The sequence below is a fragment of the Otolemur garnettii genome, unplaced genomic scaffold (genome assembly GCF_000181295.1).
Source record: "Otolemur garnettii isolate 467f Iridium unplaced genomic scaffold, OtoGar3 scaffold00007, whole genome shotgun sequence".
NCBI classification, from domain to species: domain Eukaryota; kingdom Metazoa; phylum Chordata; class Mammalia; order Primates; family Galagidae; genus Otolemur; species Otolemur garnettii.
The window spans coordinates 33,484,804-33,506,956 of record NW_003852402.1 but is presented as its reverse complement, the minus strand read 5'-3'; the positions used below and the strand labels follow the sequence as shown (position 1 = coordinate 33,506,956).

Sequence of the window (22,153 nt, the reverse complement as noted above, 5' to 3'; positions counted from 1 at the left end):
GTCGCGGCGGCAGTGTTTCTGGGTGTCGGGGTCTCGTCTCTCCTGCCATTTGTCTGAAATGGAGCTGTCTGTCTGTCTAACCTAGGCCTGGACGCGCCCTGCCTGGGTAAGTGAGGAAGGTGGGGGGCAGGGTGGGGGCGGAGGGGAACCCGGGGTGGAGTTAGTCGCCTGCCTATTTTCATATTCATTAGAACTGGGAGGTTGCCCGAGGAGCCCAGCTGAGTTTCAAGATATAAAAGCAACTTCGGGTGCCCGGGTTGCAACCGGGAGTATTAAAGGGCTGGGAGAGGGGAAGCTCCCGGCGCCGCGGTGCTGGCTGTCCCTGCCCTGCGCTCTGGCCCTCCCTCCTCCCGCCCACTCGCTCCCTCCCCCAGCGCTCTCCAGCCTCCGCGCCCAGGCAGCTCCTCGACAGCCTTCCAGGATTATGGAGTTCCTGAGCGAGAAGTTTGCCCTCAAGAGCCCGCCAAGTAAAAACAGTGACTTTTACTTGGGCGCTGGAGGCGCGTTGGAGCACGTTATGGAGACGCTGGACAATGAGTCCTTTTACAGCAAAGCGTCCGCAGGCAAATGCGTGCAGGCCTTCGGGCCCCTGCCCCGCGCCGAGCATCACGTGCGCCTGGAGAGGACCTCGCCCTGTCAGGACAGCAGTGGTGAGTCGGTGGAGCTCCCGCCGGTCTCCGCAGCCGTCACGCAAAGCCCGAGTGCAGGAGCCCCCGGGATAGCGGGGAGGGAGAAGGCACGAGCAGGGGAGCGAGAGAGGGCGGGCGGGCAGGCGGGCGGGGCAGGAGGCCGAGCGGCCCGCGCTGGAGGCAGCGCTGTCGCGGCTGCTGCAGACTCCGGGGAGTCAAAGAAAGGATCCCACGGCGGGTCGCCTCTGCGCGATTCTCCTTTCCTTGTCCGCGCTTGTCCCTTCTGGTTCTGCCGTCCCTCTATCTTGGACCCTGGAGTAAACTGATACCGCTGTAAATAGAGCGTAATTGAGTCAAGGCGGATCGCTTCCTCTGCGAGCTCGCCAGCCGCCCAGTCCCGACCCGGGAGCTGAAATCCATCACAGCTAGTTACAGTCCGCCACTGTCCTCGCGAATAAAAACAATCTTTGAACTCTTTTAGGTAAAAAACAAACAATCCCCCCAACTTTATTTAACAAGACATTGTGATAATTTACCCCGTGAGGTTGGAGGATGGCTAGAATATTAATGTGTGTGAATTTGTGATTTCTGCTTTTTTTGTGTTTGCCATAAGACACGCGGTAAATTTTTGTTAAATGCCGAATCACTTTAAATGACTTCGGGCAAAGAGTCCGCGATATAATCACTCTCTCCCAGATTCTCCGCTGTCTATTTCTCGGACTCCACTTTAAGTCACCTAAGGAGCCTTTGAAATGCTCCGGGATGAAAACTTCAACTCTGAGTGCCCGAGTATCTCAAAGTCAAAATGTTATCAAAACAAACCATCTATCTTTTCTATCTTGTAACTCAATACAAACCTATTATTTCAGATCTTGACGGCTAAAGTACGTTTACAATTCCAGGAGAACTTTTCCTTATCATTGTATATATTCCGCAGTTAAGCTGTAAGGAGCGGGTTGCTTTAAAATAACAAACGAATTAAGTGTGAAATATTTACAACAAGCCTCCTGCCCCCTGTTTTAATGGAGATTTAAAATCTGGCCACACTCTGGATTGTAGTAGAAACTCATTTTCCAAATATTTCATACAAAAGCTTTTTTAAAAAATCCTCGTATTTTACTTATTTTATTCAACGTTGTTGACTTGTAAGAGTAAACCAAAAGTGAAGGCGCAGATGATTGAGGAAATATTCAGTTAAATCGTTTCAGTCATTTAGTTAGAAAGACTCGAGGAATTAATTTTTATTATTCACACGCTAATTCTGTGGTTTCCTGGCAGGTTTAGACCTCACTGGCTGCATATGGGGAATTCTTAGCTGTGTGCATGAAGTTACCAATTGGCAGGACTCTTCGTTTATGGGTCTGCGGTGTCTTGTGTTGACTGCTGGGGATGGGCTCAAATGCAATACTTTATTTTAATGGTGGGAAATCCAGAAAAGGAAGAGAAATAGATGATGTTTGATAGACTTTTAAATGACTATCACACTGTTAAAGTGAATTTCACTGACGCAGATTAAGCAGATGTATGCAGGCTGCAGTCCGCTTAGTTAAGGAAAGATCGCTTCTCCTGAGATGCCCTTAGCCTCGTCTCCGCGTCCCCTCCCCCATCCCTAATTGCCGAAGTTCCCCCCTTTAACTTCGCCCTCCAAGACAAAACCATATTGTTAATCGGTCTTGGCTCTTCTTTACATTTAGTTAAACGTCACATCTTCCTTTGCGGGAAAGCAATTAGGAATATTTTTTTTAATTGACAAATTGTCGTTGTATATATTTATGGGGTACGAAGTAATGTTACGATTTTTGAATGGAGTGTAGAATAATTAAATCAGCCTAATTAACTCAGCCATCGCCTCGAATATTTGACATGTTTTGCGATGTGAACATTTGAGATTCACTCTCTGAGTGACAGTACTTGATTATTAGCTAAGCTATATAGGCATTCAAGTTTAATACGTTTATATCACGATTAAAAAGGCTGTAACATACATTATGGAGAATAATTTAAAAACAGAAACAAATCAGAAAAGTATGAACAGCCATTGGAAATTATAGTTAAGGCTGAGAAGACTTAAACAATGCCTCCCATTCGCGTGTGTGCATTGTGTGTGTATTTCTCTGTGTGTGTGTGGTATTATGTGATACAGTTTTTTTGTTTTTATATCATACTTCAAGCATGCAATCAAATATGAAGGAAATTACTGAAATTAAAACATCTCTTCGCTGAATTCCAGATGCCAACCTATATAATATTTTAAAAAGAGGTTTTAATCTATAAGGCGTTTTAATTGCAGTGCATTAACAAAGAAAAAAATAAAGCTTTTTGCCCTAAAACTTATTTCAGGAGTTAAGCAGAAATATAAAATATTTTTAAAAGCACTACAAGATGCATTTTTAAGGGAAAAATATATGCTTCAATCTTATTTTCTATACAAAGCACTTCCAGAAATTGATACGAATTTCGTTGTTTCTACTAAGGAGGCGTCTTTCTGGACAAAAAGGCAGATGCAAACATAAATACATAAATGAATTAATCAAAATAGAGTGAAATGATGCCACATCTAAAATCCATAGTTAATAGGTTTTGCAAGGAGGGGGCTAATGACTTGGAGATTGATATTACAGGTCTTACTTAAAATTGAAATATCTTTTCTGAGCCATGTAAGTAAGCTGAATTTTGTCTGCTGTGAATAAATATATGACTCATTACGTTTGTTTCACTTTTCAAAAGTCATGGACACTGAGGATTTTTTTTTTTTTATAAAACCCTAGAGCATCATTTAATTGGACTACACAAATCATGTTTAACGAGATTAATTTTTGCACATAAATATTACTTTTACCTCGTGTGCACATTTTAAAATGTTTTTCAAACCTTTCCCACGGAGAATTAATACTTGTATATCATGTGATGATTGACTTAAAACTATTACAATAAATCATTAACAAACTGATTTCCTGATGCTCTAAATGACTTCTACGTAATTCTTTCACCCAGACGCGTTTCACAATCCTGAGAACTGTCATTCATTTCCTTCTGGTTACAGTGAACTATGGCATCACTAAAGTAGAGGGACAAGCCCTTCACACGGAACTGAACAGAGCTATGGACAACTGTAACAGCCTCCGAATGTCCCCTGGGAAAGGGATCCAAGAGAAGGGAGAGCTGGATGAACTTGGGGACAAATGTGACAGCAATGTATCCAGCAGTAAGAAGCGGAGACACCGAACTACCTTCACCAGTTTGCAGCTAGAGGAACTGGAGAAAGTCTTCCAGAAAACCCATTACCCAGATGTCTATGTCAGAGAACAGCTTGCTCTGAGGACAGAGCTCACCGAGGCCAGGGTCCAGGTAGGAGCCAGATGGAGGCCTTCAGGGATGGGGTAGAAGGGGAATAGCACTACAGCAATTGAATGCATGCATTTTGCCACACATTTAGAACGCTGTAATATACATGAATGCAGGTCCACTAAAATTCCTTTATTCCTTCCAAAGGATTTAACAATTCACACAGAACATAAAACAAAAGAACACTTGAATTACTGCATGACACAAAAATGAACAATTATTTTAAAAGAGCCATATAATATATCTTTGATTGTAAAATGTAATTTTTAAAGGCTGTAAAACAAAACTATGGTTATTCTTTTAATAATTGATATATTTAATTGTGTTTTTCTGTATTGTCAGTCATCGAGGTTCTTTTTAGGTTATATATCAACTTTTTGTAAGTTATTTGTATAGTAGTTCATAAACATATAATTTGGGGGGGGTGAGAGGCATAGTAAAATAAAATATGAAACGATCCCAACTCATAATTATTGTTTGAACTATAAAATATCTTCACTGTACATAATTAACAAAAGATCAAATAGGTCATTTACAGTTTCCTAGCCCCAGCTTGTCAATATGTGCTATTCCATTACACTTTCTAAAATCTAGATAGATTGCATGTTTTTGTAAAGGCAATAGAAAAATGGGCTTAAAGTAACATTTTTTGCATTAATTATGTTTATAAGATGTATTCCAGTTATCAAATGAAATCATTTAGAATACTTAAACATTTTAATCATCTGAAAAAGAAAAATCATTCCAGGTAAATTTCTACGTCTTAAGAATATTTTGTTTTCATTACAATTAGATATTCTTAAACTGTATTTTATCAGTTCCCAAGCAGTGACTTTAAAATGCAATAGTAACTCAGCAGAATGGCGTTTTGTGTGTGTGTGTGTTTTCACTACTCTAGAAAAATGTTGAGTTTGGGCATTCCTATAAACCACTGAATGGAGAAATGAACAGAATAGTGAAAAATGTTGGTCTGAGTGAAGGAACAGTATTCCCTCTTAAGATTAAGCCATTGTTAGGCCCTTACATCATTAAAGACAACATCTGGTGGTGCAGGGATAACAAGCAGCAGATTTTTACTTGAGTTTGTGGAAGCAAATAGTTACTTTATCTGAGTTCAGGAAGTGAATATATAGAAAGTTGACACGAACGAAAAAGTTTTGGAATTGTCAAATACTAACACCAGTCCCACTTATGTGGTTTTTGTGTCTGTATCTATCTATTTAAATTAGTTATACTTGTAACCATAGAAAAAGAAGTTTGTCCACGGAGCGATCAGCTGTGCACCCTACATGCTTCCCCCCTCACATTTCATCAAGTTCTGATTAATTCTTGTCTAAGAACTTACACAGAGAGCCAACCTGAACCTAATTTACACAGATTGTTCTCTTCCCTGCTTTTCATAGGAGAGTGGTAATTGGCACTTATTTTTAAAGAGATTGTCCAGGTCTTTTTGGCAATGGTAAAAAAACCAAAAAAAAATCTCCTTATAAATTTTCTTTGTGTGTTCCTGGTGCTGGCTGTGGAAATAGCAAGAAAATATGATTTGCTTTGTTTTGTTTTTGTCTTGAGCCCTGGGAATAATAGATTTTCCTCATTTTCCAGCAGTGTACTAAAACCATAATGGACAGGGAGCCCCCTTTGTCTTATTTGAATTGCTGAATATTCTCCCAAGTGCCATGTTACCCCAACTGGGAAGTGAAGATAATAGATTAGAACTGAATCAGAAAAAGAGTAAAAAGTTCAAGTACATTTTAATGGAAGGCTTTTTACAACTTGCATCTTTACATTTCAATTCTAGTTTCTTTTTAAAATGTTGTATAAATGTGGAACTTAGCTGTGTAAGGAGACTGAAGAGATTCCCCAAAGCTGCTCATGTGATGTTCCCTCAGCAGAGAATCAAAGTATACATCCAGACTGAATGCAATGTTTGGTATCTCCTCTTAACACATTATGTTCAAAGGAACATTTGGAGGCTACAAGTATAAATGAATGGATATTAAGCCCTCTGGGAAAGATGGTTCTTATGATAAGAATTTCTAATAGAAAAAGAAATTGTAGAGGGCAGCTTAGTGACCCAGGAGAGGCTTCATTAACTCATTGACTTTCTTGACACTTAATTCTGTCTTCCCTATTTCTTTCCTTACTTACATGATCTGTTAAGTGTTTTCAATCAGAGAAATGATTATGAAAATATCTGACTATTTTCCATAAGGGAAAATAAATAACATAAATTATATAATAAACACATATGTGTATTTTAAAACCATAGTTCAATTTTAGATAATCCTGTTTTACCTATCATTTTTATCAAGCTCAATATAACATGTAATCTTATTTTTCTCTGTTTCTATAAGGCCACATATTATCGCTGCTGCCATATCTCTTAGATATAATTTTTATGTTGAAGTTATTTTATGAGATAGTGTAAAATTATAAGCACGAGTTCAAGCAAGAAGAGTCTTTACTTTGTTACGTGTTTTAAAGATAACTTTTAATAGACTGAGATATTAATTAGGTAATAGATTGGCTAGGTCTGTTTTTTTTGTTTTTTTTTTTTTAGTTTTTGGCTGGGGCTGGGTTAGAACCCACCACCTCCAGCATATGGGGCCGGCAGCCTACTCCTTGAGCCACAAGCACCACCCAGGTGAGGTCTGTATTATAGGATAAATGTCCTCCAGACTTGCAACCTCTCTTAGAGGAAGATTCTTCATGATTATGTGGAGATATAAAGAGTCTTTAAGACGACATAATCTAATTCCTTTTTATTTTTCATAAATGTAAAATACAGAATCTTATACATATCAAATAAAATTGCTCAAAGTCTCCTGGCTCTTTCTCTTCCATTACATTGTTTCATGGATATATCAACTTGTCAGGATACAGGAGAAAGTAGATTTTGGATCCTGTTATCCCATAAAGAAATTCCTTGATTAGTAATTGACCTTGTTTACCTTTCTGCTTTGAAGTCTTTCAACTTCATATTTGCTTTATCAAATATTTCTTAACCAAAATTTTACTTTTTTAAAACATATTAGGTCTGGTTTCAAAATCGAAGGGCCAAGTGGAGAAAAAGGGAACGTTACGGTCAGATACAACAAGCTAAAAGCCATTTTGCTGCCACCTATGACATATCAGTTTTACCAAGGACTGACAGCTACCCACAGGTATGGTAAACAGAATACTGATCAAGACAAGTAAATGTGATCTGTATATTCTTAAAATGGTTAGTATAGGCTTCATTATATTTAATACAGTAGTCAAGAATGAGCATTTAACCTCCAGGAGACTTCCTTATGTTTGGCAGATTTTTATTTTACTAAATTATTTTCTTATTATTTTCTTTCAGTCATTCATTTAAAAATATTTCAGAGTCTCATGGTTTTGAACTCTGTTGAACATGGCAGAGAATCAAATGGTTATCATTGAATGATATGAGTCTTTTATTCTACATTTTAATTATTCAGATTCTCTTCCTTCCTTGACTGTTTAAAATACTATCAATAAAGGATTGGCTGGCCTGCAGTCTCTGTGGCTGGTATTTTTATGAACAATGCTAAAACCTGGTATCAAATACAGCCTATTAAGCCCTTAGTTTAAAAATATTTCTCTTTTCCTGTGTTGTCTTTTCCAATTTGAAGTTGTCTCAAGGACTCATTTGGTCTTTTATGACTTAAAACAGAAATAAAATTAGTACTAGACATGATAGTAAAAATTAATCATAGGTAAGAAACACTTCCCTTCACAATGAAAACTCTCTAGCCTCATTTTGGAAAGTGTTAGAAAATTCTGTTCTCATTTTATTCCCAATGTAGAGTGTCTATTTTTTCATTCATAATTTGTAATTCATATAAATAAAATGTTTTATCTTTCTAATTCCTTTAGTGTTGCTTTACACTGAATAATGATATTCAGAAGTGTATTTGATACTTGAAAGAACTTGAGCTGTGCATTTTGCTCTCTGTTATTTAATGGTCTGGATTGTTAGAGACCATTGTGGAAACACAGAGGACACATATCCTGGAGGAGTACCTTGGTAATTAGTCACTAGATCATCTCAGCTCCAAACGTACACATTTCTGTTCCTTCAACTGTCCAGGAGTGTGACTGCAAATTCAGTCCTTTCTTATTGTTCTTTCCTCGTGTTCTTATGACTTTTAAGACCTTTCAACCCTCATTTTGGGAACTTCACTCCTCTACATAAACCCACCAAATATATTAATGTTATGTGTTAAAAAGAGCCTGAGAGATTACATTGTTGAAGAGTCTCATTTTAAAAGTTATGAAAAAGATTCAGTTGCCTGAAGGAATTGGTTTGTTGTCATGCAGGTGGTTCCTTATAGGACAGTCTCTAAAGGTCTCTGCTACAGGGAAGCCTTTTCCCCTAGGGAGTTGCTGGGAGGCCAAGGTCATATATACCCTTTGAGTAAATATCACATATCCACCTATCATCGGAAGAATCTTCTCTTTTAAAATGTATCTTAAATAAGTTACATTATTTTTATTTTTTTCCTATTTGAAAGCATGAATATACTTCTGGTAACTTATCATCGTAGGGCAGGCCAAATTTTGTTCACCAAATATTTTTAAGTGCCTTAGTTGTGTTCTAATCAAAATGCTACTAGAACGTGCACTGTCTCTGCTGGAAGTGCTATGCTCTAAGTCTTCCATCACTTGTCAGTGCTACTTATAGCTCTCACTATATGTCAGACACTGCTCTAAGCAGGTTGCATACACCATCTCATTTAATCCTTACAGCAACCTTATTAGAACATGTTACTGCTTATCTCCATTTCTCAGATGAGGAAACTGAGGCACAGAGGGGTGAGGTCTTTACTCACTTTCATCAGTGGTGAAGCCTGGATTTGGCCAGAGGCAATTTGGCTCCTACTAGACCTCCCTTAACACTTACAGCATACTTTCTCTCCAGGTGAATAACTTAAGTTTTTGAATGATTGACAGATCTTTACCAAAGAAGCCTAAGTATTGGATTTCATTATTCAAGTCTACAGTTTAGTTCGGGGAAGCAGGAAAGGTACACAGAGCGAAGGAAATGGCAAGAAAAATAGAGATAGAATTTATCTTATGTGATTTTGAACTACTTGACTGTGTTGGCTTCAGATGTAATAAAGTATCGATTTATGAACATTATTCATATGGACTTAGAGGATTTTACCAAGTTTATCCCACAGCACTAGGCTATGAAATGTGGTTTTCGACCTTGGATGCTTTTACACTTCATTCCTTTGCTTTTAAACCCCACTTCTGTTTTTCACGTCTGTGTCTCTGGCTATTGGTTGCTTTATCTTTGGATACTCTTTCTTCTATAGCGTAAAGCATTCAGAATAGTGCCTGGTGCCAATTAAGATCTATGTAAGAACTTAGTATCCTCTAACTAGGCGGCCCTCTATCCTAGAATATCTTGCCATTGTATTGGGCAGCAAAGCTTTAGATATTATCAACATTATCAAAAGGAGGTAACCTGGGCACTAAATCAGGAAAGGAAACAGTATGTCAGATTATTCATTCGACATTGTTATTTACTGTAACAACAGTTAATTAATTAATTAGATTAATTAAATAATTTCCCACCACAAATCATAGGATTTTTTTTTTTTTACTAATTCTTCCTATGGGAACACAGAGAATATATGTTGCAATTATTTGACAGTGCGATTCATGAATAATAACAAAAATTACAACTGTAAAAAGCATAGTACTTTTCTGTGTTGGTAAGTCATTTAATGTTTTGTTATAAAAAAAATTCTGAAATCGAGTGTCTCCAACTCCCTACTGTAGATGTTAGATATAGCCAAGGAATATTTTATTTTAGCTTAAAAATATGCAATAGATTTTTTTAGTTAGTTAAAGGAATTTTTTTTTTTTTAATCATGTCTTAAAAACAGAAACTTGTCCTGGGAAGAGTCGGGACAGAAATACAGTCCAACAACTCAATGAAATAACCCATCGAATTGAATTACTGTTACTAATTACAGAAAAAATGTTAATTACAGAAAGTTGGAAATTAGAAAATGTTGGTGACAGGACAAAAATTTAAAAAAATTAACAATTTGGCAGGAAAGCAAAAACATATCCAGAAATACATGAAAAACAGAGATGGTTCAGAAAATGATCTCCTAAATCTTGCTCAGTGTAGATAATCATCTCTGGCATCAAGGTATTTATATATAACATGTGTTAGTTTATGAATAGTAATCAATACTTTCTGAAATCTTCTAATAAATATGTTTTTCCACTGGCCTTCATTCAATGGTAGAAACAACTATCAAGGTAAAAATAATAACTAATAGTTGGAGGCGTATTTACAGCACACGCTGTTCCCCCTTCTTACACGATATAACTATTAACTCATTTAACTTGAGCCCAAGTTTTATTAATTCAGAAGGCCAGAGCTTTTTATGTAACATTAGCTTCTTTATCTGTTTTATTCATCATTGAGCAATGAAAGAGTACAAGCCTGGTCCTAAAACATCACATCACTCTGGAAAGCAAAAATTCTTCCTTTTTCAATATTTATAATAATATAAAACATCTAAAAAGCATAAAGATATCATAGACTGTTTTAAGATATTGTTTGCCTGAAGTTTGTTCATATTTTCTAACAAACACACAAAGTGAGAGATGGGATGTCCCTTGTAACATACTTCAGGGAAGTATGTTTTGATTTATTGATACTAAAAGTAGTATCATTTTTAAGTCCTTTATTTTGACCCACGGTATCAGTTATTATTTGGCAACAGCGCGATTTAGCTAAATTAATGTTCTTTAAGATGTGACTCTTTTTTTTGAGATGTGACATTTTTAAAAACAGTTTCATTGCTTGTGAAGAATCTTCCCTCGATCTTAAATTACCCTCTGCTCACCTCAACCCTATTTCCTCCATGAAGCCTCTGGACTCTGCCCTCCATCAGCATGAGATTTTCTCACTGACCTGGTGGTGGGTTGTATAAAAAGTCCACCCCTCCATTGACAATGTAAAAAAATTAAAAGATGATCCATTTTTTTTTTCTATTGCTACAATGTTTAGCAAATCACGTAGACATTGAATAGCAATAATCTATTGATATTAGGTACAAATGTGTTTATTATTTAGCAAACCCAAAGCATTTTTAAAATAATTATTATGGTGAATGAAATAGTTTCTATTAAGGTATAATAAGTATTGCTCTGGAGGATTATAGACATCCTTTGCTTCTTGCATAAGGCATTATTTTCATGTTCTTAGGTTTGGTTGGATGACATGGGCTTTAAGTTTATTGTGTAGTAGATAGGTAACTTTGGTAAGTACCTTCTCCCTTGATCTTCAAATTCTGTATTTGTAAAATGGAGATATGGTTGGTGCTAGTGGTGGTGGTGGTTTTCATGTAGATTGTGAAGATGATGATGGTGGTGGTCTTATTTCTGCTGTTGTGAGAAATAAGTTGATTTCTCAAAAGGAAAAGGAGAGCCTAGTGTTTGTGTACAATGGAGTTGAATTGGAATAGAGTCAGGGACAGGGTTTCACAGTCTGAGAGTCATGGATTTAAGGTCTGACTTGCTAACTTTTGGCTAATGAATTAACCCCTCTGAACATTTCCCCTTATTTATAAAGTAAGTAGACAAGTTCATACACTGTACAGTTCATACAATGTATAGTTAATAGGAAATGCTTAGGGTATTGCCTGTTACATAATGTGCTAAATAGTAGCCATTCTACTGTAAACCCATTAGTCATTACTAATTTTGTTCTAAAGTACCTTCCTCCCTAGGTACCTAGACTGTTTACAGGCCTTCTTACATTGTAGCATGAAAGCTAATCCAATCTGTCAGTAAATTTACTGTTTAGGGATCCGAGGAAAGATCAAATTCAATTAAATATTCTTTCCTCTTTCAATTAGGGCAACCAAATACAGCAACTTTGGGAAAGTGTGGGCATACATATCTTAAATCCACTAGAATTATTTCTCCTGAAGAAAATATTTTCATTAAAAATTTCAGTAAAAGGGTTGAAGTATTTTTTTTCATGAAATTTTGAGTGACATTTTACTTAACATTATCTAATGAAAAGCATCACTCAATCTGCGGTTACCAAATGTACAAAGGAACCCTCTCAGCATCTTGCTTTCAATTCTCATTGATGACTTGACAAAAAAACTGGGAGAATTGAAACACATCAAGAGGTAAACTCAAGATATCGGTAATGGGTAGGTACTTACATCATTTAAAATGCAGATTAAATCTGTATAAAATGTCTAGAATTTTTAAAGCATTGAATTTTAGTTTTTAAGTAATAATGATTGCGAAGGCATTGTTCATCCTAACTTCATTTTTGCACCTGTGTCTGCACTCATCTTAAAGTTTATTTAAGCTAAATAAGGACTATGGAACTTACCTCTTTCCTCTGAACTTGAACATTTTAAAGGCATCTGGAGCAATTTTTACCTTGGGGGGAAAGTATCACATTTTTATGACTGTTATTTGTATTTTCTTCACAAATATTTGACGTAAACCACCAAAATCTTCTAAAGTTTTCAACAGGATAGCTATCATTGTATATCATGTAATGAATCATTTCACATCTGGGAAACAACCAGTGAGTTGGTCATATAATGATACTGTGAACCTTCTCTTACGATGAGTGGAAGGGCAAAAATGTTACTGCCATCGTTTGGTCTACAAATCATCTGGATATTGCACAGCTTGTCACTGTAAACACAAATATTTGAAGTCACAGTAGTATAATAAGCATATGTCTTACTGAAGAAATACGGTTTTTACAGCGGATAAAACTGTATAAATATAGAGTTTATATAAATATGTGTAAAATATTTCATATAATGTGTATATTAAAAACAAGTTATGTATAGCCTGGGACCGTTTCTATCAGTACCTATTAGGTGGAAGGTACAGCTGACTACAGAAAGTCAATATTATTATTAACTTTTATTCTTTAGAAATTTTTAATTAAAATGTTAGTTTTTATTTTCTTGACACTGCAAAAACTTTAAAGTGATAAAGAATATGATCCCCCCAAAGGGAGGCACATTCCTGTTTAGCTTATGAAAATAATCCGGCTTATTTTTTGAAAAATGTTATATTCTAAAAAAAAAAAAAAAGAAAAATGTGATATAGTGATTTGACTGTACACAGTAACAGCTTTTTTGTGTGTCTTTTAATAGGTGGCTTTTAATAGGCCACTGTCAAATCATTGAATGTGTTTTTCTTTTATGAAGAAAGTAAACCAATAATTCAAATGAATTACTAAAATAAATAAGACGAAAGTAAAAATAAATGTTTACAAGGTACCGATGTTAGTTCATATGTATGAAAACTATCTCATAGGAGAGTAGAGAAGACCCCGGCAGGAAATTAGGCCACTGAAGCCTAAAAGTCTATGAAAACAAACCTGTTAGTTAAAATCTGTAGTTTGTGCTATTACTGTGAGTGTGAATCTTGTGATATACTTTAATCCAGAATTATAGGCAGGCCATATCTATTAAGTCTCATGTTTCTATGAATTTTATTTTTTACTTGAAATCAGGGATATTAAATACGTAAATGTTTTTAAAATGCATGGTTTTAAAATCACAAAAACCAAATTCTGACTTTATAGTTCACATAGATGGAAGAGGAATAAAATCAGTAGTTGTATTCAGGTTTTTAAGAATAAACTCAATGCCCATGTGTGATTCCGGTTGGGAAAGACAATGATAAAAAATATTCTATACAAATTAAAATATCTGCATATTTTATTTATAAGTTAGTTATACCTAAGGGAAACTTCATTTGTAAATGTCTATTTTATCTTTGCACCTTATACTTGCAAATTTGAATAGGGTAGTTCTGTTGCTAAAAATAAATGAGGCACAAGTGAACCATCGACAGTTATCATGCACATATTACAATACACGAAAAATAATATGACACAGGCTTTGAAAATAGCTCATGATCATTCTTGTTTGGCAATAATAAATCATATCTCAAAAGCTAGGTGCTATTGTTTTATTCCCTCCTTGACTGGAATGATTTGAAATGTTTCATTGTAAAGTATGTATGGTGAGGCTTTCCATAAATTTTATTCTTAATAATCACAGTTACTATAAAATTAAAGAATACAGCCAACACTAAAGACAAAGAAAAACTCCTGTTAACATTCTTATATCTCAGGCTTGGAAACATTTTCACGCATTATTTGAATTATAAAACATATAAATAAATTTATATGATGGTATTCTTAAAATTTCCAGACATTAACATTTCATATGAAGCTTCGTGCTTTCAGTTTTTGCATTCACAAGAGAGAAACACTTTTATTTTTCTGTTAAGCAGTTTTCTTCTTGGACCATCAGTCTCATATGAGGGTTTCTGTGATTTGTGGAAAGACCCTCTCACTGGTTCTAAATCCTTGTATACATTTCTAAAATAGAATTTTATTAAAAAATCAAAGTGCTGGTGGCACCTGTGGCTCACAGGAGTAGGGCGCTGACCCCATATGCTGGAGGTGGTGGGTTCAAGCCCAGCCCCAGCTAAAAACAAACAAAAAACAAAAACAAAGTGTTAATCAAGAGTATGTGATATTTTTCTGATGATTAAATTGTAATCAATTTAGTTTTATAATACTATACATTGAAAGTATACTTTAGGAATTTTTGAAATGTAAATAGATTCCTAAAACCTTAATATTTTCTGTGGCATCTTAAATTTATTTTGATGAAAATTAGACCTAAGGAAAATGTGCTCTCACTTTTATCTCAGTAGCTAAAGCATAGGCAAATTGATCTTTCCAATACTTAATTCAAGTTGGATTTTTTTTTACAGGTAGACAAAATCTCTATGTGTGTTGTCACTGGCAACAAATTCAATATTTAGAGATACACATTTTCTCCCTGCCAGCAACTTACTGTTATAGTAACTTGAAATGTTAATGGACCCTAAAGTTAACCAACAGCTAAAAATATCTGCAAGTTACTGAGCCTCTGATTTTTATCAATATTTTGTCACCCTCAATTTTACAGGAAGAGACATGCTAGTGAAGTCTGTAATAGTTGCCAAAAAAAGTGAACTGTTGTTGTAGAAACAATTTTTTTTTAAAGATATTATATAAAAAGTCTGGTAAATTAAATTACATAGTGCTAATGTGCTAATAAATTTGTATAGTAAATATTGAGTAGCACACAGTAAAGTCAACAGATGTAACCATTCTGTCAAAGAGCAGAAACTGAAATCAGCTTTTAGATTTTAATAAAGAAGGTATTGCTGTAACATCATCACAAGGACCGCTTTGTGAATCCCTGATCTCTGTCTTTCAAAGCACTTCATGACTCTGAGAGGGAGATATGTGAGCATGGAATGGGAGGGTAGAATGTGCACATGGTACGTGTTCGTGTACGTGTTAATGAAAATAATTATTACAAATGTTGGTGGCAGGAGGTAGGAGCAGTTTATACAGAGAGGACGCAAAGGGTTCAATAGAACTAGAAAAATATGTGGTTAGTTGTTTTAGAGATGCTTTAAAATTAAAGGAAGATTGCTGTCCAATTTTATGTTGTTCAGTATGCTTATTAAATTTAATAGATGAGTGTCTTTGAAATAGCACTAACATTACGATATAAAATCCAAAATGCTGCTATGAAAGTATTTGATTTTCCTTCTTACATCATGCTACCTTGCCAGTAAGGCAAAAACTAACTTAACTCAGTTTTCTTTTCAAGATTTAAAAAAATATATTAGAAATTACGCTCTGTTATAAAATCAGTAAATCTATTAGAAATATCCACCAGGTTTATAATACTAAAATCGACTTTATGGTTTTGTTTACAAAGACTATCTCCGTATCAAGTTTCTAAGGTAAATGAGAAACAATTTTCAATTTATAATGATAATATAACTTCTATTTATTACCAATATACAAATCCACAGTGAAGAACTCGTGTGTGTGTTTAGATGTTTACTCTCCTCCTTTCTCTCTATGGCTCTTAGTTCCTTGGAAGAAAAATGAACATTAAATGAATCGAGTTTCAGTTTGGAATGAATCAGACAAGAAAAACAACTTTCCTCCAAAATTCCGAAGTTGTGGTATAATTGTTAACTTTTTATTTGGTTAGAAAAACATTATGTTCAAAGTGGGGTGTAGTCAGTCAGCTGAACTTCCATTCATGCCAATGGGAGGCAGTTGGCTGAGTTCCCTGGACAACACTTTGAGCATACCCCTAGAATTTCTTTTAAAAAAACATTGCAAAGCGCATTAAAACATGAAATATTTCTAGGTTCTCCACTCCTTTTTCAACACAACAAAGGAAAAAAAAAAACATTTAAAGGCGAGCAGTCTTTTTCATTTCTTTCAAACACATGCAAGGATATGGGTATTATTTAATGATGTTGATTTTGCTTGTAAAGTCCGTGAATATTAGATTAAAAGCCTACGAAACACCACAAATTGTAATATCTATGGAATAGTTCCAAAAGAAGACTAGCTATCCTATTAAAAAAAAAAAAAACAAACTCTTTTTAAATCTGTTCCAAGATTTGACAATAACTATAATTTTTATTTTAAAGGGTCAGGGAGTAAGATTTTGATGGGTTTGTTGTTTGACAAATAAATAGTATGATATGGCTTATATATTCCAGAACAGCTTAAAAATGACCACCTGACGTGTTAGAGGAGTGAAGGGGCAGAGTGAGCCCACCTTGTGCAGTAGATTTAGTCAACAGCTCAGACAACTTTGCTGTTTGATCAGATACTGCCTTCAGATATTAACAGAAGCAGATGGTCTAGAACAGATTTCTAGTGCTCTAGGGTATGATTATTCTGTCCTCAATGCTGTGTATTGATAAGGGTAAAGGATATTGACAACCTCAAATGTATCCAAAGCGACATGACTGAATTGATCCAGAGCCTGGAATCTGGGCCGTTAAGAAGAATGGTTAAAGGGACTTGAGAAGCGTTACCTGCAGGAGAAAGGCAGGAATTGTGCCTCAGTCACCTGGTGACATTTTAAGATTTTTATATCTAAGAGGGAAAAGATTAATTTTTGTATCATTTTAAGAAACATAAACAGAAGCCACAGGTAGAGGAAGATTAATAGCTCACTTGCACAAAGCTCTCCCCCAAATGGCAAGTTTTTAGAACAGACCTGCTTTTTATCACAGGACATAAACAAAATAAAGATGTACAAGTTTTCACATTTGGAAGGAAACTGGACTCCAATAGTATTTCCTAATTTCAGTTGATTTGCGGACTTATGTGTGCATCTTATTATGATTTTCATTATTTGAATACAGATCCCTGAGCAATGCCCTCTGTTAAATGAGTCAGCATCACCAAGGAGATGCATGGGTAGTGGAGAAAAAGTGTTTAATAAGAAAAAATTTAAAAACACTCAGGTCACTGCAGTAGGAATCTAATTTTCATCATTTCTGTCAAGATTATTGAGTATAGTGATTTTAGAGTTCAGATCATTACACACAAAATTTAGATACAATTGCATAACTTGTCCACAAAATTTTGCGGACACCTGCAAGATGGATTGGTCTAAATTTTCTTTTCTCCAAGATTTTTCAATCACTTGATAAATATTTATTATGACTTTCCATATACTATGTTAGGCTCAAGGAGGTTGAAGGCGTTGTGAGCAATGATCATTGATTTTTCTTTCAGAGAGGAAAGCCTATGAATGCCCAGCAAGGTGAGGTTATGCATAAGTAAATAAGCAATTTCAACTCATAAAACTAGTTATGTTATTACAACTCTACCATCAGAGTTCTGCAATCCTGAGTGAGATTTTTCAACTCTCTTTTCTACAGTTTTACTTTCTACAGAACAGGGATAGTAAAAGCTCACGTCATTTAGTGTACTGAAACAATTAAACATGTTTGTATTTTTTTAAGATGTAAACATAATGCCTGGCTTATGCTAATTAATTGAGAACTGTGAGCTGTCATGAGCACGATCTTGATCATTATTCAATGTTCAAACATCCAGTGGGATGCTTCAGAGAAAGTAAGGTCACAAGTTACCAGGGATCTTATCTTTTAAGTTTCTACCTAAACTTTCAATGTGGGAACCAACAAGGTCCTCAGCATCCAGTAAAGATATATCCAAAATTTAAAAATTGAAGACAGATCAGAGATGGTGTGAGAAGGAGGAAGAGATATAGATTATGGACCCAGGATCTATCAGGAGAAATGTGTGTGAGTATCTCCACCCATGGAAATAAAGGACAAAGTCTTCAAAATATTTGAGTATCTTCTCAAGCCCAACTGAAATATTGCTATAACAATTTGCTTTATCAATCATTTCTTTTCAAGAAACACATCTATATGTTGGATATTCTTTCTTCAGAAGGAATGCACTTAGCATACTCGATGTGTCCAGATAAGTCATTTTGATCAAACTAACATTATTTTCCTATACCATGGATGCTAGAGAATTTTTTTACAATCTAAAGGTAGATGGGAATTCCTTTAGGGAGAAATATTTTCTTAATTTATATTCATAGATTACCTTCCTTGATCTTTCCTAACTTTCATTTTTTTTTACCTAGTTGGAGCATATTTCTGTGCATTTAGAATATGAGTGGACTGTTTTAATGTCAAATTCTAGCAACACCATATATAAATTGAGAAATCCTTTAACAGATATAAACAGTCTTTCTCCATCACTAGGTCATCTTCATTACTTCTAACAAAAATAAGCAAGGACATTTACTTTCATTTCTGAAAACTGTTTTGTCGGACATGTGACTGGTTTTTGCCATGTAGTAGAAGGTTTGATTGTCAGATGAAAATCACCCAGATTAAGTTAGAAGGCCTAGTTTGACTGAGTAGTTATATTAATAGCCCTTCTGTTGGTATCAGATACCTAACTCTGCGATCACTGATACCAATCATTGTATTTTGGCTGAAGTGTGATAGATAAAGTGATCCAAAATGAAAATGCCATAGCCCTTTATGATTTATGGGTTAATAAACAGATGATATTCTAGATAAAGAGATCTCTCCCCATCTCTGTGTCTGTCTCTCTCACTCTCTCCTCCTCTCTCTGTATTTAACCAACTTAAAGCCGCTTATATATATTTATATAAGGAATTAGTTTTTAAGACAAAGCAGATATAAGCATCTTTCCAGTCAACGAAGCCCTCGCTAAAATGAATGGTTATGGTTCACTTTTATATGGTTAATTGATATTTTCTTGAGTTACAGAGTAACTTGTCTACCAGTGGGATTTAGAAGATTTATTAGTATATTTTCTACTATTAATTGAAAATAAGTTGTCATAGAAAGTATGCTTCAAGCATGGGTGTTGTAAGACTATACCAGAGGTTATGTGTACTAACCTAGAATCTTTATATACAAGTAAATATAGGAAAATGCATATGTTATAATCATCGATGAGTCTATTCTTATTATTATGATTTTAAAAGATGAGAAATCTGGAGGTGAACATGTAGAAATGTTTAAATGTATAATAATAGTGTTTCAAAAAGCGTACGATTTTATTACAAATTCAAAGGCCTCAGCTCCTCCCTACCCTGCCAGGAAACATTTTTCTTTTTCATTTTCCCCAGTTTCTGTCATTCATCATGACTTTATCTGTGCTTCCCAGTAGTATGTGTGATGACTGTTTTTTTTCTTGTTTAAATTGCTTGTCTACCAAGATGGAGATACTTCCCATTTAAAAGTCATATAATATAAATTCTACTTACTGTTTCTTTTACATGCTGGTAACTTGAGAGAAATAATGTGCTTGTTGGTCATATTGGATTGAATTATTTTCTGTAGAGATTTAATAGTATGAAATTCAAATTTTCAGGTGCAAGTGATAACGCAATTTTTCCTCTTAGAGAAGATGTTATATAGTACTTTATAGATAATATATTTTTACCAACATTTGTATAATTTTCTCGTCTATGCTTCTGTTATTTGGTAATGGCCCATGTTTTAGAATCCTTTGTTCACATGTCAGATGTCTGTTTCAAATTTACTATCTCATATATAAATCTTAGAATAAAGGTTTAAATATGTGTATATTTCTTAGTTATTTCTTCAACACTATAGGATTCAAAAAGCAATGAGAGGGAAAATATTTTCTAGAATGAATTTGATCAAAAGTACGTTCAGAGAACAATCTTTTTTTTTTTTTTTTTTTTTGCAGTTTTTGGCTGGGGCTGGGTTTGAACCCACCACCTCCAGTATATGGGGCCAGCATCCTACTCCTTTGAGCCACAGGCACCACCCAAGAGAACAATCTTTTATGAGCCATGGTTTCCGATAACAATGGCCACACCAAAAGTCCAACTTCAGAACTTAAAATAAATGGATTTGTTTTCTTTTATTTAGGAAGATGAAAAGTATCTGTAAACTTAAGACCATATTTTAAACCACTTTTCTAAGCAAAGAATTGGTCATGGATTATGACTAAATGTTCCAGATTTATTTTAAAAATCATGATCGTAAAAACAATACTCCAGAGATTGACGTCTTCAGATATACTTTATGTGGCCAAGTATGTGGGGTTTGGTGACCTATTACAGTATAAGAAACCAGAGGAGTCTTATTATTTTTCATTCATTGTTTCATGTCCTTAGAATGTGTTTACAGACCACCCAACGGGGGCAAACGATGACTAGTTCACCAAATCTAGTAAATAGGATTTAACAAAAGGAAAAGAACCAAGGTGAAAGCGTGTAAATGTAATATCTGTTCTTTTATATATTCCAGATTCAGAACAATTTGTGGGCAGGAAATGCAAGTGGTGGCTCCGTGGTCACCTCGTGCATGTTACCCCGTGACACTTCCTCCTGTATGACACCTTACCCTCACTCGCCTCGGACAGATTCCAGTTACACAGGCTTTTCAAACCACCAGAACCAATTCAGCCACGTGCCCCTCAACAATTTTTTCACTGACTCTCTTCTTTCTGGGGCTACCAACGGACATGCCTTTGAAACAAAGCCAGAGTTTGAAAGGAGGTCTTCCAGTATTGCCGTTCTTCGAATGAAAGCCAAGGAGCACACCGCCAATATTTCGTGGGCCATGTAACATACAGTACTCTTTTATTTTTCTCTTAATAGCAAAGTAAAACATTCTTATTTTTCATATTTAAAGGATGCCACAGTAAGCTGCTGTGTGTGGAATTGCTAAAGGTCAAGATACTCAGTGAGAGCAGCTTAAAGGAATAGTTGTTATTTAACATTAAAATCTAAGAATGAACCTCTGGAAAAAAAAAAACAAAATAGGTTTACCATGCACCCGTCTCCACAAAACTGTTTTAGTAGTAAGATTTTTTTTTTCTATCGTACAAGTCGATGAAATATGATCGTGCAACTTCTTCAAAGAATAAATGTATTAAACAAATTCCTCTGTTATAGATTGATTTATGTTACTTCTGTATAACAAGAAATCCCTTGTAAAATAATACTTGATAAAGGAGGAAATGCACTGGGGGAAAATGTCAAGATACCAGAGCTGTCAGGTAAATATTGAACCAGGGTGTTTGGGGGAGTTAACTGCCATTTCGGGCTCCAAGAAGCAGTGGGCAAAGATTCCTTGTTGCTGAGAATTTATTTTCAAGCTTCAGAAGATTTTTTTTAACCTCTAGATGTTTCAGTTTATTTCCACTTAGAGTTCTTCTAAAGTGCCCAGCATTTTGTGAAATAACGTGGCTAAAGGAGAGAGCCGGAGAAGTATTCCAGTGTGATTGAAACTATTGTCATGAGGACACATTTTTATAAATACCATGTTTTTAGCAAAAAGCCAGCATGGACCCAGTGGCTAGGTTCTCAGAAAATGAGAAAGAAATTACAAAGAGTGTTACTTTTAAACCACAGTTGTGTTGCTGAAACTGTGCCCTCAAACAGCTAATGCATGCTACACTGAAATGAACGTTTTCAGCGAAAGGCGCAGTGAAGAGGATTACTGTGTGGGCCCCGACCGCGCTCACATACGTGTTTATTTCTTGATATATTCTGCCTTAAGCGTTTTGTGTTTATTTTTTTGCTGCTGCGGTTTTGCATAGAGAATTAAAATGTCAGAAGGCGTTCTAAAATTTCTGGTGGAAAAGAAGAAAAATACGTTGCATCTGGAAAATTGCTGACCCCTTTGATTTACTTCCCCTCCCTTTCCCCTGTCACATTCCAGGCTTTTTCAGATGAGTGAAATGTCAGCCTCCTTGAAAGATTCTT

At 35.4% G+C, this 22,153-nt stretch overlaps 1 protein-coding gene across 1 annotated transcript; it reads left to right on the top strand.

The window, feature by feature from the left end:
• The first annotated feature begins 275 nt into the window (after nucleotides 1-275).
• ALX1 (ALX homeobox 1) lies at nucleotides 276-21,326 on the top strand. Its single transcript, XM_003783380.2, has 4 exons — nucleotides 276-650; nucleotides 3,673-3,977; nucleotides 7,010-7,138; nucleotides 20,691-21,326. Exons 1-4 carry the CDS (start codon nucleotides 425-427, stop codon nucleotides 21,009-21,011), a joined length of 981 nt encoding a protein of 326 aa, XP_003783428.1. The 5' UTR covers nucleotides 276-424; the 3' UTR covers nucleotides 21,012-21,326.
• The last annotated feature ends 827 nt before the right edge of the window (nucleotides 21,327-22,153 follow it).